Source organism: Vipera berus (genome assembly GCF_964194415.1).
Source record: "Vipera berus genome assembly, chromosome: 3".
Classification (NCBI taxonomy): domain Eukaryota; kingdom Metazoa; phylum Chordata; class Lepidosauria; order Squamata; family Viperidae; genus Vipera; species Vipera berus.
Genome location: NC_138204.1, coordinates 13,247,554 through 13,266,828, shown reverse-complemented (window position 1 = coordinate 13,266,828; position 19,275 = coordinate 13,247,554). Strand labels below are relative to the sequence as shown.

General features: G+C 39.4%; 1 protein-coding gene across 1 annotated transcript; it reads left to right on the top strand.

Moving 5' to 3' along the window:
* Nucleotides 1-3,547: 3,547 nt before the first annotated feature.
* Nucleotides 3,548-18,932, top strand: LOC308665501 (cadherin-like protein 26; the record flags this gene model as incomplete). Its single annotated transcript, XM_081323562.1, has 10 exons — nucleotides 3,548-3,616; nucleotides 5,548-5,733; nucleotides 5,908-6,161; nucleotides 7,130-7,263; nucleotides 9,064-9,270; nucleotides 14,890-14,957; nucleotides 15,906-16,019; nucleotides 16,153-16,209; nucleotides 18,125-18,199; nucleotides 18,732-18,932. 10 exons carry the CDS (start codon nucleotides 3,548-3,550, stop codon nucleotides 18,930-18,932), a joined length of 1,365 nt encoding a protein of 454 aa, XP_081179688.1.
* Nucleotides 18,933-19,275: the final 343 nt, after the last annotated feature.

Genomic DNA, 19,275 nt, shown 5'->3' with positions numbered 1-19,275 from the left:
ACGGAAAGCCCTAAATACAAATTGAAAATCAATGACAGTAAGACAAAGTGGATTTCTGTCTCCTGCTTGTGAGCAGCTGCTTAGCATCCCATTGGCCCCTCAGACTCCTGAGTGGAACTAGATGGACCTCAACCTGACCCAGCAGATCTCTTCTTAGTGAGCAGCCAGTTGGTGCAATAGTTAAGACACTGGGGTTAAAAACCAAGAGTTTCTATGGATTCTAATCTAGACATAATTATGCAGCTAGTTTGGGGTGACTTTGGGCCAGTCACTCTCTTTCCCCTTTAGGAAGAAGATAAAGTCAAACAAAATATGTTGCCAGGAAATGGCTTGGAGTTCTCCATCCACTTGCCAGGAGTCAACTTTGACTCAAAGGCAAAGATATGGTAAATTACCATATTGGTCAAAACTTGTATTTCCTGGCACACTTACCACATAATGGAAGCAGCTGTTATGTTGACATAAAATGGAAGAATCATTCCTACCTCAGCCACAGTTGGAATATAATGGTATATTTTTGCTAATGAAAAAGGCATGAAATTCCTCATTAGCTCTATTAACATGTCAACTGAGAAGGCCTCCAAGGAAGCACAGAAGACTGCCTGGGAGAGGAGAGGAAGAAAGAACTCATTTCCATTCATAAATATTTGGATTATTTCCATGAATATAGTAGTTTGGATTATTTATTATATAAGATTATATAATATTATATTATACACACACACACACCCCTCTATCTACTCTACCTACCTACCTACCTACCTATCTATCTATCTATCTATCTATCTATCTATCTATCTATCTATGTATCTATCTATCCATCCATCCATCCATCCATCCATCCATCCATCTATCTAATCTAGCTATCCTATCCTATCCTATCCTATCCTATCCTATCCTATCCTATCCTATCCTATCCTATCCTATCCTATCCTATCCTATCCTATCCTATCCTATCCTATCCTATCCTATCCTATCCTATCCTATCCTATCTATCCAGCTGTCCCATATAGCTATCTAGCTATCTAATATAGTTATCCAGCTATCATATCTATCTATCTATCTATCTATCTATCTATCTATCTATCTATCTATCTATCTATCTATCTATCTATCTATCTATCTATCTATCTATCTATCTATCTAAAATGTCACGTAGTTTTAAAAATAATTGGGAAACTTACTCAGATATTGTAATCTGTTTTTTCCCCTAGGTTTTCAATGATGTAGCCCAGAAGGTACCCGTCACTTATTCAATTCGTGTGGATAAAAATCCAGATGTGACAGTGTTTTCTGTCATAGAGACCTGTGGACATGTATATGTGCATCATCCCATCGATCGAGAGAAGACTTCTTCTTTTTCAGTATATATTTACTTATTTTGTACCTTCAGTAAACAGAGAAACAGTCCCAGTGAAACAAATCCCAATGAATGCAACTTTCTTTTGAACCTATCACAACATCCTCATCAAGTTGGGCCAGAGGCATGATGGCCTGCTTCTGAAAAGCAAGGAGGGAGTAGTCATAGATACCTCTGAGTGAAGGGTTGGTCCATAAAGTGGAGGCTATTATTGAGAAGCTCTGCTAGCTTGCCACATCTTGTCCATATACCTGAGAAGCAGCCTCCCAAGACCTTCTCACAGTAATTGAAACAGGATAGACAAGAAAGCAGATTCATTTCTCTTCAGTGTATAGCCTGATATAAACTGGCATTGCTCTATGTAAAATTTTAAAGCAGGGGCATCTAACCTTCGCAACTTTGTGACCTGTGCACTTCAACTTTAAGACCTGTGGCAGCCCTTCGAATATTAGAACATTGCTATCATGTCACCCCTAGTTCTTCATTTCACTAGATTAAACATACCCAATTTCTGCAAACATTCTTCATAAATTTTAGCCGCCAGCTCCAATTCACCCTTGTTGCTCTTCTCTGCACTCTTTCTTTCTTTCTTTCTTTCTTTCTTTCTTTCTTTCTTTCTTTCTTTCTTTCTTTCTTTCTTTCTTTCTTTCTTTCTTTCTCTTTCTTTCTTTCTTTCTTTCTTCCTTCCTTCCTTCCTTCCTTCCTTCCTTCCTTCCTTTCTTTCTTTCTTTCTTTCTTTCTTTCTTTCTTTCTTTTACAAATATTTGTAGTTTAATACAAATTAAACTGGAGGCCTAGCACAGTTTTAAAAAACCCAGAAACTCTCTTTCACAACAGAACTCAGCCCCACTTGACAGATCCTGGTCATCACCATGTATATAAATGACTCCCCTATCTGCAAGGATTTCCATTGATCAAAACCTTGCCTAATGTCATTCTGCTTTACGTTCTAATTGAACCTGATTTCCTCATTGGTTATCTATTGTTCAGGTCTATTTTGAGGTTCGTGACAGAAAGGCCAATAAAAGACTAGCAAAGCCCTTGAATGTCATCATTCCAATTCTGGATATAAATGACAATGCACCTCAGTTTTCCCAAAGGGAATTCAATATCATCATCAAAGGAAATTACCACAAAAGTGAGTAGCTTTTAAAATCTGGGCAATATCAAATAGAACTGCATCTGGTACATTTCTGTCCTTTTCTTTTTCTTTTTCTTGCCAAGTAAGTAGAAAAAGAGATCCACTCCTATATAGACATTAAAGAAATATTTGTCTTCTAATAACATTGTATGCATTTTTATAGGGGGCTTTTTATAGGGTTTTTTGCAGAGGTTTTCAATCATTTTTTTCTGAGATTTTTTTAATTGTCAAAGTAAATCCTGCTTCCCAGGATGAGGGAGGTGAACCGACCCAAGACCACCCAGCTGGTTTTGTGCCTAAGGTAGAACTTGAACTCAGGGTCTCCCAGTTTCTATCCTGATGCCTTCACCACTATACCAAACAAGTTATTTTACAGTCTATATCCATGGTGGTGAACTTATGGCAAGCGTGCCACAGGTGGCACGCAGAGCCCTCTCTGTGGGCATGTGTGCCATCACCCCAGTCCTAGGCCTTCAGCTGGGTTTTATAAGCCTCTGCCGCCATGTGAAAAAAAAAGGTTCAATCAATCAATCAATTTCAATTTCTCGTGGGGAAAAAAAATCTCGCAAAGTTGGAATTGATTGATTGAACTTTTTAGATCCACCCAGTCTGCCGTTACCACCGTAGCCATGCCCACCCAATTGGCCACACCCACCCAATTGGCCACACCCACCCAATGGGCCATGCCCACCCGGCACCCGACGATACATAAGTGAGTTTTGGGTTGCAGTTTGGGCACTCGGTCTCTAAAAGATTCGCCATCACTGGTCTATATGAACTCAAAATCTAAGACTAGCTTTTCCTTTAGGAAGCAAAATTCATATGGTGGTCTAAACCCTTGGTATAGGTAATACCACTGCAATGGACACTTATGAAAACATTTTCTCTCCATAGACTCCAATGAAATTTGTGATATTACTCTAATGTGCTTCAATTCTTCTATCTTAGATCAACAATTTTACACAATCACAGCATTTGACCGAGATCAAAAAGGCACTGCAAATTCTGAAGTGGTATATTCTCTGATTTCGCAGACACCTCAACTAATGTCGCCTCTCTTCATTATTGATTCCTTTAGTGGCTCCATGAGCATTACACAATGTTTGGATTATGAGGTACTGTCCTTAGAAACAAAATTTGTCCTTAGAAACAAAGCTCCAATGAGTTGCATGAGTTCTGTGTCCTGGCATCCATACCCTCTAGTAAAGCTATCCAATAAAATTTGATTGTTGATTTTGTCTTTTAATCTAGTATCTAATGTTAATCCACAACTTTGCTAAAATCCTATGTTAGTTCTTTTGAGTGTTGTGGATGAATAGTTTAAGGAAATGGTAAGTTAAAGGCATGTGGATAGAAATTGTATTTGCTGCCAGAAAATTGGCTAAATTTATTTGTTAGTGAACCAAAGAGTTATCTAGAACTATTTTCTACTAGCTGACATGGCATGACTAGTGAGTTGGAAGGCTAAAATAAGAGGTTAAAACCAATGTTTGGCACATGCATCTTGCAGGATAAGGGTAATGAAGTTACAAAATTATACACAATAATATAGCACAATCACTTCAATTTCCCCAATAAAATAGTCCTCCAGCTAGGTTTTAACTTGTGTCTATAGGATATTAATATAGATACAGGACATATAGAGTGAATGCATGAAATAGATAAGTTGATAGAGGAATCAACTTGATGCTTAGCTGTTTGAAGGAACAAAGGCTATACGCATTAAAACTCTGGTATCTCATGCAGTCCGCTTAATTGTGTTCTTACATCTTGCCACTATCTCTACTATTTGGAGGACTACATTTTTAGACAGGAATAGCAAAATCTATATTCTAGTTTTGTAAATGTCTAAAAGGATAAGGAAAATGTCATATTTATTTTGATAAAAAAGACCCTGTTTTTAAATTTTACTATCTTTAAGGCCAATAGGAATTTCAGAGTTTTGATTGTGGCTTCTGACCGTGGATCTCCACCCATGTCCTCAACTGCAACAGTCAATATTGCTGTAGAAGATTCTAACAACAATTTGCCTGTATTTACCTCCAAAAATGTAAGATGTTTAAGATAACTGCTAACCGTGTGAGAGAATTTACGCCGGACACAGCCACAAAGAGTAAAACTACCTTTCCTTTAACTCACATTTTTGGGCTCGCAGACCAAGGTTTTTGGTTATATAGCAAGGTTTCCTTCTGAAGCGATTCATTTTGTGATGGATAAAAGAACCTGCATTTTTTTTTGAGATGCTGCTGAAATGCAATTACAAGAGTTCTGGCCGGTGGTGGGATTCAAATATGTGAACAACCAGTTCTCTCTGTGGATGCCACTTCCGGAAGTCCGTTCTGGTGGGCCTGGGCAACAAAAAATTAGCTACCGTTTCTGCCGAATTGGTGCAAACTGGCTGAATCCCACCACTGATTCTGGCCAATATGGCCACTGAGGGAGGATCCTGGGATCTGTAGTTCAGCAATATGTTGCCCACTTTGATATGCCATGCTGTACGACTGGGGAGGAAAAAAAGCAAAGGTTATAGCTCTAATATTGTTCCTATAAATAGTATATGGCATACTTTGATATGCCATACTGTACGACTGGGGAGAAAAAAAGCAAAGGTTATAGCCCTAATAATGTTCCTATAAATAGTATATGGGCATACCTTACTTGCTGTGGCCATATTCTGTGACATCATTAATGACCTATAGTTCCAACTATGAAGGTATATAATATGGAGATTGACTTGATTTTTCTTCATGGGGAACAGAACACTAGTATTTTTTTTCTTAAGTGCATGGTTTTCCTGGGTCAGAAGAATCCACAGTAATCATTTAACTTAGAAAGGAATCCCGCTATTTGTTCATATCAGAAAAGAACAGCAGTGCACATTGGGAATGTCACTGGAATAGAAGTGCTCTCACTTTTTGCCTCTGGTAGTTTTAATCATTCCAAGCTCCATGTACCTTCTGCCTGCATAACTCAACTTAGCTGTTTGTCTCTTGCAAGACAGATACAATGCCAGGAATTATCTTTTTTGTGTCTTTCTTCTTCCAAGTATCATGCAGATGTCCCAAAAGACACAACCGAAAGCGATATCCTTCGCCTCAAGGTGGAAGATGAAGATAGTCCTAATACATCTGCTTGGAGAGCCAAGTATACCATAAAAACAGGAAATGAAAGAGGAAATTTTGATGTTTTTACGGATGCTGTAACTAATGAAGGTGTTTTACGTGTTGTCAAGGTAAGGCAGGCTGACAAAAACAGAGCTAAGATTTCTGGAATAATTTCATTGGCTACACTGACTACGGATGATGGGAACTGCAGTGCCAATTCCTTAGAAGGCATCAGATTTGGGAAGATGCTAGAGGAAACCGGAATATATTAATGGAAACTTTTGTTTTTTGTTTTTTTTCAGCCTTTGGTCTATGATAGCCTTTCTGTGAGGAGACTTGTCATTGTTGTGGAGAATGAATTGCCCTTCTTTTTATGTGAAGGAGGCCTTCAGCCACCATTTTCTGAAGTGTCAGTGAGCATTAATATCACTAATCAAAATTATGCCCCTCAATTCATTCCTCCGTTTCTTCATCTTGGACGTGAAGAGGTCAGTGCTGGTACTACACTTGTGCAATATATGGCTCAGGATTCAGGCACAGCACAAGATAAAATAAGGTAAGTGTTTATGATTGATGTTCCTTTGTGAATGGTATTGGAGGACTGTTGCTTCCTTACATTTTTTCCTTAGAAAAAGTTTTTTTCAGACCAGGGATGGCCCCTTTACAACATGTGAACTTTAACTCCCAGAACTCCTGAGCCAGTCAGAAATTCTGGGAGTTGAAGTCCACTGGTCGTAAAGGGGTCATAGTTGCCCACCTCTGTTCTGGATCATAGCCTTTTCAGGGTAGTAGCCAAGAAGAATTGGGGCACTAAAAATGATTTTTTTTTCTTGTAAGCTTCACCACACTTTTTTGTTTTTTTACTTTTAGACAATTCTTCATCACTATCACCATCGCCTTTTTCTTTATAAAACATGAAAACAAAGTGCAATATTTTGAGTCTTCAAGTCAATTCTATGTGGGCCTAGTAATTTAAAAGTCAGATAAAAATACTAAATTAGGGCAGCTTTATCTTGTAAGTTTGCTGAAAGAACTAAAGATGCTGCTTAACTTAATTGAAAATCTAAGATTTTGACCAGGTCAGGAGATATTACAAACTAGTGTGGAATCCACTCCACTAAACCTTGTTGTATGGGAAATGACTTCCTATAATTATACAGTAGAGGTGAACAGGTACTTCACCTGCTCAAAGAAGCTTTCATTTCCTTAAAAATTTCAGGATTAATCTCTGACAGTGAACACTGAAAATAATGCTAGGCTGTGTTTATTAAACTACTTTGGGAAACTAACAAGGCTACAGTAGCCTTTCCCAACCTGGCAATTTCCAAATGTATTTGAACTGCACTTCCCCAAATGACCAGCCAACATGGTATTTTTAAAGATGTATTTAAAACTCTAGGCTGAAGAACACTGGCCATGATATTTAATTTCCAGTCTGGTGGAAGGTAGGAGCCAAGTCTGTCTGGCATACATAACTGTCCATAAAGTTTATCATTCATGCTTAAAACATTTGCTTTTTTAAAGATACAAAATGGGGTCTGATCCAAATGGTTGGGTGACAATCAGTGAATATAATGGAATCGTGACAATTGCAAAAACTCTTGGTAGAGAATCTCCATTTATGAATAAAACCATTGTGATTCATGCCATTGATGATGGTAAGTTCCTTTTTTCTTTTCAATTTGTGAGTTCTTAAGGGTGGGCATGTTCAAGGCTCGGCAAACATTCAAAGTCACACACTTTCAGAATTGGTTTTCTCTCTGTATGATGTAAAAGTTGGAGAGTTTCTTTTTCAGACATGAACTTTTCTTGTCGTGGTGCAAGGGATGAACACATGGTTGGGTTGCCAGAGATTATAGAAATTACATCTGTGCTCTGAGATGCCTTCTGAACACATTTAGCTGCAAGATTTAATTACCCTACAGGGGAAAATATGAACAAATTGATATGGAATTGAGATCTCCATCACTGGCAAAGCTAGTTATACTATTGAGGTGTTTATTCAGTGACTGGAAGCTACTGTATGAGCATCTGTATGGAGAACAACCATCTTCAACAAAATGAGTAGTTGTGGGGTGCTACTCCCTGATCAGAGGAGGTCCACAACTTGGAAGTCCTCCTAGATTCATGGTTCCTGCTCAAAGACGCTTTGGCAGAAATCTGTCTTAGGAGCCAGCTGCAACTGTTTATAGATCAGGAGGCTCTGCTCATAGTCACTCATCACTTAGTCACAACCCCATCAGATAACAGGAATGCATTCTACCTGGGGCTGCTCTTAAAATACATTTGGGAGCTTCACATGGTCCCAAATGCACAGTTCTGGGCAAAACACAGTTTGTCTATACCAGAGGTATGCAAACTTGGCTCTTTTATGACTCATGGACTTCAACTCCCAGAATTCCTGAGCCAGCCAGTCCACAAGTCATAAAAGAGCCAAGGTTGCCTACCCCTGGTCTATACCAACAGTCCCCAACCTTTGCGGCTTGGTGGCCTGGTGGAGAGGGGAAAAAGGAGAACCTCATTCGTGCCAGCCTGCTGCTCATGCAAGTTGAGCTGTGTGTGCTTGTGCATGCATGCCAGCCTGCCATTCGCGTGCCCGGTTGAAAATAGGCCACAGCCCGGAGGTTGGGACCTCTGGTCTATACAATACTGGTGTTCTACACAGCTTCACCGGCTCCCAGTCTACTTCTAGGTGCTATTCAAAGTGCTGATTATCCCCTTTAAAGTGCTTTATGGTAGAGAGCCATGTTATACTCATCTCCTCAGGGTTTTCTGTCCCCCACCAGATCTGACAGGGCAAGATCATGGCATGTCATCTGATAGGACATAGGAGACATGCCATCTTTGTCATGGCACCCACCCTGTTTAAAAACCTGCCCCAGAGATCCAGAAGGCCCTGAAACTCTACTGGAAGGCTGTGAAGACCTGGGTCTTTCTCTTGGGCTTGGCTGTAATGCTGGCTTATCCCAGTATAGATGTGATTTGTGTTGTGAGCCTATGAAGTGATGCCCTGGTTATGACATTATTATTTTAAAATTGTTCTTGTATTTTGTTGATAGAAGTTTTGTGTCTGTGTTCTACAGTATGTGCATGGAAGATTGTAATTGGCAATTCAGGGTGAGGTATGTAAGATAGACGGCCCTGCACATTTCAAAAATAAGTAAAATTAAATCCACCATTAAGTTCTTGTCTGCTTTGTGAGGTGTTGTGTGTACAGCCAGGAAAAAAACTATTTGACTTAGTTAGATTTATATTTATTTCAAATACAGTTAATGCAATTAGTCCCCATAATTCAACTGTTTTCTTCTTTTATGATCTTGCAAACTTGATGGTAACTTGCAGCTGCTTCTAGAGTTTTGGGGAGCTGCATACAAATCATAGGTCTAAACTATATGGCCTTCTCTCCTTCCTGCTTCCCTAAGTGGTTTCTTAAAATTAAAATACTGTTTTTTTCCCAGGTATTCCACCATTAACTGGCACAGGTACCATCCAACTTTACATTGGTCATCCAAAACTGATTATATCAGAGTCGACAATATGTATAGAAAAAGGAATGGGTCTTTTCTCTATAATAGCTGAAGATACAGATTCCAATTCATATGCAGAATCTTTAACATTCCAATTGGAAGATACTCAAAACCTCTGGAGACTGGGAAAGAGCGCTGGTAAATGACTGCTAATTGAGAATTGGGAATTGCCATGTCCTTTGATTTCACCTCTTGACAAGATTTTTCCTGGGAATGGAGAAGAATGATTGAGGATCATGAGCCCTTCAAGCCAGGCCAGGTTAAAAAATAAACATCACTTGCTCTCTCTGAGCATATGGGATGGGAAGAAACTGTAGGGGATAGGTAGTTCTTCTGACAACCAAGAGCTTCCTAGGTGATAACTAGCAGAATTTTTTTTTATTATACTAGACATCAGAACCATGGTGGTGCAGTGGGTAGAAATTAAATGCAGTACTGCAAGCTAACTCTGCCCACTGCCAGGAGTTCGATCCTGATCGACTCAAGGCTGGCTCAGTCTTCCATCCTTCCAAGGACAATAAAATGAGGACCCAGATTGTTGGGGGCAATAGGCTGACTCTGTAAATCACTTAGAGAGTGCTGCAAAGCACTATGGGGTGGTATATAAGGGCTATTGCTGTTGCTATCAGCACTATTTTTCAGCTAGGTCCACAGTTTTGTTTCCAATAGGAGTCCTTGTTTGATTTTATCAGGAAGGAGGGGTTAAGAAAGGTAAACATCAGATCTGCTTTCTCTGTAGACTTTGTACTCCATATAAGGCAAAGGGACAGTTGCTGTATGGACATATTCCTAATCTGAAGAACCTATGACTATTCAAAGATGCTCTCTGACCGCTCAAAGTATGTTAAAGAAATGTCCATCAGAAACTCGTAATCTTGTGAAACCACAGAACATTACAGCAGCCTTCTGTGTTCTTGCATGAGGAACTGAAATTTCATAAGAAGTTGATATTGCTGGCAATTTCAGCTTCTTTTATATATGCTTGTAGCATTATGTGTTGGATCTCACGATGTTCCTTTTTACATCTAAAGAGGATCCTGGCACTCAATTATACATGGTCCTTTTTGGGGCATTTAATTTCCTTTGGGAACTAAGGAAATAAAACATACGATGAATGGTTGCACAAATAAGGTATGGCTAGTCTAGTAAAAAGAAGGACTGGGGGAAGACATGATAGCAATGCTCCAATATTTGAAGGTTGCCACAAGGAAGAGGGGTGTGCGTGTGAATTAATCTATTTCCCAAAGCACCAGAAGGCAAGACAAGAAACAATGGATGGAAAATAATCAAGGAGAGATTCAACCTAGAGCTAAGGAGAAATTTCCTGACAGTTAGAATAATTAACCAATGGAACAGCTTGCTTTCAGAAGTGGTGGGTGCTCCATCACTGGAGGCTTTTAAGAAGAGACTGGATAGCCACCAGTCTGAAATGATACAGGGGTCTCCTGCTTGAGCAGGGGGTTGGACTAGAAGACCTCCAAGGTGCCTTTCAGTGCTGATATTCTATGATTCTATGAGTGTTCAAAGTATGTAGGAAGGAATAGGAATCTGGGATCAATCACTTTAAAGATTAAGGCTGGTTTACAATTTTTAATAATGTTCATTCCTTTGCTGTCATGTCAGCAGTCCCATTAAAGACTTCTAAGCAGTGGGTGTTAGAATTCATTTCTTCAGAAGTATTCAAGGCAGGCTAGGCAGCTAACCCATCTTTTATTATTTTTTTCTGGAGCTTTTATTAAAAACTCAACCAGCTCCGAACATTTAAAAGTATTCTCACTCCTGTGGGTAGTGCTTGAAACGCATCAAGCTGCTAGTCTTTTTTTTGCAATAGTAGCACAATAATTTTAGCAAGGATGTAATAGTTGGAGAATGAGTGATATTTTTGTTTCTTTCCTCTGTTTTTTAGGTAAATCAGTCGAACTTTTTATGCTGAAAACCCTCTCTCCTGGCCCTTACTATGTGCCTCTCCGTATACGGGACTTACAAGGGGTTTTTAGGCAACAAACTCTGAATGTCCAAGTATGCTCTTGTCCAGATGGGATCACATGTGCATCAACCTCTTCACAAATATCACCAGGAGCAGTAATTGGCATAATTGTGACTATATTTATATTACTAATATGTAAGTAATGTATTTATATTTTGCTGAGTAGAAAACCCTTTGCCATTTTGTGAGTGTTGCGTGTCATGCATCTACTATTGCATAGGTAATCTACTTTAACTCAAAATCCTGCCTTTAACTTTTCTGAAAGACCTGAGTGATGCTATCTCTTCTGGGTATCAACCCAATACTCTCAGATTAACACTGAGGGGCCTGTTCCAAGTTCTCACTTGCTCATTTTAGCAAGCACCTTTGAGTTGTGATGGTTTGGTTATGGAAAAACTCTCTGAAGTGTGTCTTACATACAAGTGAATGTTTGGGAATCTCTTAATGACATAATTAAACCTTTGGCTGCTTCAAATACAAAATAAACAGCGATTTTTATGAATTCAGAATTATTCAATTGAATAATACATTGAAGTACCATGTTAATCACTCTCTTTGGAGCACACCGAGCTATAGTAACTAACTAGTATTACTAGATCTGGTCAACAAAAGTCCAGATGGTCTTGGGAGTGAAGACAGTCTTTGGCACATTTTTGTGACCATCAAATGGTTACTTTGATTTCTGTAGCCCAGATTTATTCACTGTAAGCTAAACAACCCTCAAAGCTTCCATTTGTATTTTGGTTCACAGTGAACTCCAAATGGGATCTATGACAACTTGCTTCCTTAAAACTCTGGATATTAAAATCAAGAGTAATCTTGACATGTAATCCTAACTTGTGGGAGACCAGTAAAGCTCTAATGGTTTGGACGAAGCCTAGAAAAATCGCAGATCAGTATTCTTTACTTTGTTTAGCCATTCCCATTATTAGGAATGATCAGAACTTATCCACCATCATATTTAATCTCAGCAAAATCAGATTTCAAGGAACTGTAATTGGTTATCACATCTAAAGTAGACCCCATCATTTATTTGATTATAGTTTATTCCCACACTCTAATTTTATATACCAACATTTGTATCCTATATTGTTCTTAGAATCACTTTGTATGCTGACTTTGGGTGGTTATAAAAAGGTGGTATGAAATGTTAAATACATTTTGACTGAGTTTACATAATAGTAAACCAGAAGTTTTAAAATCTGGGCTTTTGAGCAAACAGTAATGATCTTGATTAAAGTTTACATAATTCTAGTACAGTAGATGAACAGAAAGGATAGATACCCATGCAAAGCTAAAAACCAACCAGCCTACTTATGGCTTAAGTCAGGCTTGTATACGGATTGACATGTGACATTGGGATGTGATTTTGAAGCAAGCCAAGATAAGCATAAAGTTCTCAAGCTGGTTTACTTATTCTAAAGGAACCAGGATCCAGATATCACTTTCTATACAATTGGTCAAGACTGATGAAACCCAGCTTCATTATTTTTCTTAATCTATGTTTCCTAAGGATTCTTTCCAGTTAGATGAAAATACAGAAATTTGTGGAGGTTTTTTCTTCCTAATATGGATATAAATACCATATCTGTGCAGAGAGAGGCCTTGATTTGATACATGATACATGATTATATCAAGGTCAATACAATCACTGCAATTCCAATATTTGTTCCCATACTATAGCTGTTCTTCTTTGCTTGTATGATTGGTTACATGGATCACACTAAATCACAAATTGTTTAACTGGTTTGCTGGATAACTCATATGTTGGGCCTTACCCTCTGGATTAATTATAATGCCTGGGTTCACCCTACATGTTAGGTCGAAAGCAAATAAACCATTTTATTAGAAAATGTAGTCAAAATATATCAATAATGCAGTCAAATGGCTCCCCAACTCTCTTTGTTGGCAACTTTACTGCACAGTAAGCCAGATTGTTACTTTATATTCTTGGATTGTAATTTCTGAATTGCCTGAGAATCATCTATTTTGGTTACGCTATTGGTTGATTATAGATCTTAAACCAAGTAAATATTATAAGTGAGCAGTGGGCTTACACCCTGCCATGTTAAAGCAACTACTTCCTCTTTCCTGGACGCAACTATTGACAAGGGCCGTTAACCTAAACATGCTGTGCCCCCCTTGTATGAAATGGATTGGTCCACCATTCTTCCATGGTTCCAAGGATTAGCAATCAAAAGACTTTAAGCAGCTATTCTGTCTTCCCCACCCTCGATTTCCATATATAAATATATATATGGTAAGAAAAGGAGTTGGAGGGAAAGGCAGGAAAACAAATGAAGGTGATGGCCCAAGAAAAGCCTTCAGCTGCTAGACAGAGATTTGTCTAAAATGTGGAGAGCTAATAAGAAGAAAAATACTTGAGAAAGATGTTGCAGAAAGTTGGTGACAATCTTTGTTTTCCCCTTCCTTTTATGTAGTGGGCCTGTGTTTTCTATTATTGTATTCCTGCATCTTGAAAGTGAAGAAAAGGCCTACCTTCATTCAACCTGAAGCAGGCAACCAATCCCTGATTCAGTACAATGAGGAGAGTGAACGTGTTTTGGTGAGAAATAATATCATTGGCTAAGGGACGCAGTGGCTCAGTGGGTTAGGACGCTGAGCTTGTCGATCAGAAGGTCGGCAGTTTGGCGGGTCAAATCCCGAGTGCCGCGTAACAGAGTGAGCGCCTGTTACTCGTCCCAGCTTCTGCAAACCTAGCAGTTCGAAAGCACGTAAAAATGCAAGTAGAAAAATAGGGACCACTGCGGTGGGAAGGTAACAGCATTCTGTGCGCCTTTGGCGTCTAGTCATGCCGGCCACATGACCACGGAGACGTCCTCGGACAAGCGCTGGCTCTTTGGCTTTGAAACGGAGATGAGCACCGGCCCCTAGAGTTGGAAACGACTAGCACGCATGTGCGGGGGAACCTTTACCTTTACCTTTACTATCATTGGCTACTTCCAGTGACATTTTAGGGACAGGTCCTAGATTTCTAGCATTTCTAAAGGTCGTTTCACTGAGTTCATTGGAACTTATGCCAAAGGAAGTATTAGTTCAAGTCTTCCAGATTTTAATGTTTTGCCACTTGCAACTATCCAAAGAGACTTTCTTTTGCTGCCTTTTTATTATTTATTTATTTATTAATTTAATTTATATACCGCCCTTCTCCCAGAGGACTCAGGGCGGTGAACAGGGCAATACATAAAAACTAAATACAAAAATTAAAAACTGTTAAAACGTGATTAAACAATGCCCATAATAAATTAATACAGATTAAAAATTGAAGTTCATTTATAAAAATCCCGCCCCGTCCCATCAGGCCAGGCCAGCTTGTTTAAAGAGATGGGTTTTAAGATCGCGCCGGAAGGAGCGGAGATCGGGCACCATCCGGAGCTCGACCGGAAGATGGTTCCATAAATCCGGTGCACCCACAGAGAACGCCCTCCCCCTGGGGGCCACCAGTCGGCATTCTTTGACCGGTGGCACCCTGAGGAGGCCCTCTCTGTGGGAGCGTACTGGGCGGAGGGAAGTTGACGCCGGCTGCAGGTGCTCCCCAAGGTATTCCGGACCCATGCCATGAAGGGCTTTGTAGGTCATTACTAACACCTTGAACCTCACCCGGAAGACAACTGGTAGCCAATTTTTGTCACTTTTAGAATGCAGCTGACCCGGGGAACCATGCAACACTACACCTTAGTGTATAAAAAACATTGGAACGAAAAAGAAGTAACTAAGGTAACTGTAGTAACGTGTCACCCTTCTTTCAGATGATCCGATGTTCACAGACGTTACCCAAGAAGGGACGATGTGCAGCAGCCAGAATGAAATGAGTGGGGTGATTTCATATTTATGCTTTTGTGCAGTATTACTTGTAAAGAAGGGAATGGTTGCATCACAGCTATATTTGATTTGAATAATTTCTGGCACTTTTTCTTATAACAGTCATTTCTTAAATATGACTTGTTTTATGATGATACCTGTCCAAACACCAGGGACCCCTTCCCACTCCTGTAATCTTGATGTTAAAAATGGTTTGACGTGCTTCAAGTTAGTAAAATCAATTAATCTGACTAAGAACACTTAATAACTCTCTTTTTTTATTAGAAAATTCTATTAAATGTACATTTAAAAATAAAAATTTCTAATTAAAAAAAGAGAGAAACTTGAAATAAAATAATAAAATTTTCTAATAAAAAAAGAGAACACTTAATAACTCAGGATGTCTTTACACCTTCAATATTTTTTTAACATTTAGAATGGTTTATGGCCAAACATGGGTAGGTTCTAATATTTTTGACAAACATGTTACAGGGGCGTGAGGCTAGAAGCTTTAATTCACCTACTACTAAGCATAAGTATACCAGAATTGAGATTATGTCTTATAGAATAAGATTTTTAATTTTGCAGTTGTATCTAAGGATGGTTTATCTTCCAGAATTCATCCATCCATCCATCCATCCATCCATCCATCCATCCATTCATTTTCTTTTTTTCTCTCTCACTCTTTCTTCCTCTCTCTCTCTCTCTCTCTCTCTCTCCACACACACACACACACACACACACACACACAGAGCTACCAAGGAGAGGTAGAACACATTTCTAAAATGGTCTGCTTCTATCCCTGCAGTTTTATTGTCAAAGCTTTTTCAGAAGTGGTTTGCCATTACCTCCTTATTAGGGCTGAGGGAAAATGACTGGCCCAATGATTTTAGATCACAAAATATCCAAACATTAAACAATGTGCTATAATTTACGCCCTGTATTTCCTTTCTTTCCCTTAAAGAGTGGTTCTTGTGCGACAGACATAAAAGGTGTACAACCGACTATGGATCCTCCTAGGACAGATTCACCTTTAATCTACACCTTAAACCATAACACAATCGAAACTTCGAAACAGGTTAGTTAACTATTTGAATTGGAAACTTACTGGTGGATGGGGAGGATAATAATAATAATAATAATAATAATAATAATAATAATAATAATAATAATAATAATAATAGTAATAGTAATTTTTTTTGAGTCCTTAGGAGTTTCGAAGTAGGTGGGAGAAGATTACAGATGAGAACCGGAGCTGGCTGTACTGGGTGAGTTGATTTTTGTTTTAAAAATGGCTAAGCCTGTGCTATAGTTTTGAATGTTTTTTGTCTCACAATGGCCCACAGTTGAGCAAACTGAATTTTCCAGGTTGGAGTAGGTTCTAGGGGTCTTGGGGAGGGAGAAAACCACGACATTCTCCACCTCTGTGTTACATAAAGAAATAGAATAGAATAGAGCTGGAAGGGACCTTGGAGGTCTTCTAGTCCAGCCCCCTGCTCAAGCAGGAGAACCTATACCTTCTCAGACATGTGACTGTCTAGCCTCTTCTTAAAAGTCTTCAGTGATGGAGCACCCATGATTTCTGGATGCAAGCTGTTCCACTGGTTAATTGTCCTCACTGTCAGGAAATTTCTCCTTAATTCCAGGTTGCTTCTCTCTTTAATCAGTTTCCAATGATTGTTTCTCATCCTTCCCTCTGGTGCTTTGGAGAATAACGTGACCCCCTCTTCCTTGTGGCAGCCCCTCAAATACTGGAATACAGCTATCATGTTTCCCCTATTTCTTCTTTTCTTTAGACTAGCCAGACCCAAGTCCCGCAGCTGTTCTTTGCATGTTTTAGTCTCCAGGCCTTTAAACATGTTAGTTGCTCTTCTCTGAACTTTTTCCAAACTCTCAACATCTTTTTTGTGATATGGTGACCAAAATTGGCTGCAGTATTCCAGGTGTCATCTTACTAGGATTTTATAAAGAGGTACTAATACCTTCGTGTTATCTTGGTTCTATGCTTCTGCTTATACAACCCAGGATTGTATTAGCTTTTTTGGCTGCTGCTGCACACTGCTGGCTCATGGACAAGTGACCATCCACTAGGACTCCAAGGTCCCTCTCACAGTTACTGTTTTTAAGCCAGGTCTTGCCCAATCTGTACTCATACCTTTGATTTTTCCTGCCTAAATGTAAAACTTTGCTTTTAACAATAATAATAATAATAATAATAATAATAATAATAATAATAATAATAATAATAATAATAATAATAATAATAATAATAATAATAATAATAATAATAATAATATAAAGTTGGAAGGTACCTTGGAGGTCATCCAGTCCAACCCCCTGCTCAGGCAGGAAACCCTATACCATTTCAGGCAAATGGCTGTCCAGTCTCTTCTTAAAAACCTCCAGTGTTGGAGCATTCACCACCTCTGGAAGCAGGTTGTTCCACTGGTTAATTGTTCTAACTGTCAGGAAGTTTCTCCTTAGTTCTAGGTTGCTTCTCTCCTTGACTAGTTTCCATCCGTTGCTTCTTGTCCTGCTTTCAGGTGCTTTGGAGAATAGCTTGACTCCCTCTTCTTTGTGGTAGCCCCTGAGATATTGGAACACTGCTATCATGTCACCCCTCACCCTTCTCTTCATTAAACTACACATACCCAATTCCAGCAACCGTTCCCTATATGTTTTAGCCTCCAGCCCCCTAATCATCTTGGTTGCTCTTCTCTGTACCCTTTCTAGAGTCTCGACATCTTTTTTACATCATGGTGACCAAAACTGGATGCAGTATTCCAGGTGTGGCCTTACCAAGGCATTGTAAAGTGGTATTAGTACTTCACGTGATTTTGATTCTATTCCTCTGTTAATGCAGCCTAGCACTGTGTTGGCTTTTTTGGCAGCTGCAGCACACTGCTGGCTCATATTGAAGGGATTGTCCACTAGGACTCCGAGATCCCTCTCACAGTTACTACTATCAAGCAAGGTACCACCTATACTATACCTGTGCATTTGATTTTTCTCCACACTGAAACTCATTTTGCTGGATAGGGCCCATTGTTCAATTTTGTCATAGTTTTGGATGCATCATTTAAGAATGTTGGCTAAATATATGTTTGAAGTGGAAAGACCTTCTGGATGGATTTTAAGTTGAGGATGACTGTGAACCTCTTCCTCCCCCCCTCCTTTCTGTAGGTGAACCTTTGGCAAAATTACAACACGAAAACACCTGAGAAGTTTTTGGAAACAGTGGCTGCTATCTTGAAACACGTAAGCAACTGGAGGGCAAGCTGAGGATTCTATGTTTCTAAAAATGTGCATTGAGCATGGATTCATCCTACAGACTTGAGATGTGATTTCCCTGACCCACCTCCCCCTCAAAAAATTGGGAGGGATTTTTTTCCCAGGTTTTGAAAAAAATGAAAATTCAGGGAGTGGGTCAATTAGCCAGTGATCTGGACTGCTGGCATGGATGCTTGTGGTAAACTGTGAGTGGCAGAATGAATGAATGAACAAATGAACAAATGGACGGACGGATGGATAGATGAATGGATGGATGGATGAATCTACTCTTAAAGTTTCTGGGAGAAAAGTTTGAGCTGTGCTGAATCATGAGGAAGTGTGGGACAGGGGTGTTTCTGCTAGGCTGCAGCTGTTTTTCTTTCCATGCAACCATCAGCCTCAGCTTCACTTCCTCACAATACTATATTGGGAACTTTTTTTAAAAGGCCTCCTTGGACCTTAAATATTCCTAAATACACCTGTAAGTGAACAGTAAGTCTGATTTTTCTTTCTTTCTTAGAAATGTAAGAAAATCAACAATCTGGAGGACCATATAGTTTCTTACACGCCTCATGTTTATGCAGAAGAAGGAACGCTGGAGAAAAGCAAATCTTTATTGTCTCTGCTTGTTCCAGAAGATGAGAAAAATCACCTCCCTAACAATCTCCTGGATGATATGGGATCTATATTTGACCCCCTTAGGAAAATCTGCAGCAAATGAGGACTGCTGTTGTCCTGTGCTCAGCTCAGTTCATCTGACAATGAGCTAACATCCATTTTATTTATTTTATTTTATTTTAATTCGATTTATATCCCGCCCTTCTCCGAAGACTCAGGGCGGCTTACAAGCTTAGCAGTAGCCTTCATTCTATGTATATGCCTGCTTATTAGGGCTTTCACACACACCCCAAGCGGCATTATTACAAAGTCAGCTTAATTGCCCCCAACAATCTGGGTCCTCATTTTACCTGCCTCGGAAGGATGGAAGGCTGAGTCAACCTTGAGCCTGGTGGGATGCGAACCTGCACTAATTGCAGGCAGCTGGTGTTACATAAGGAGGCATT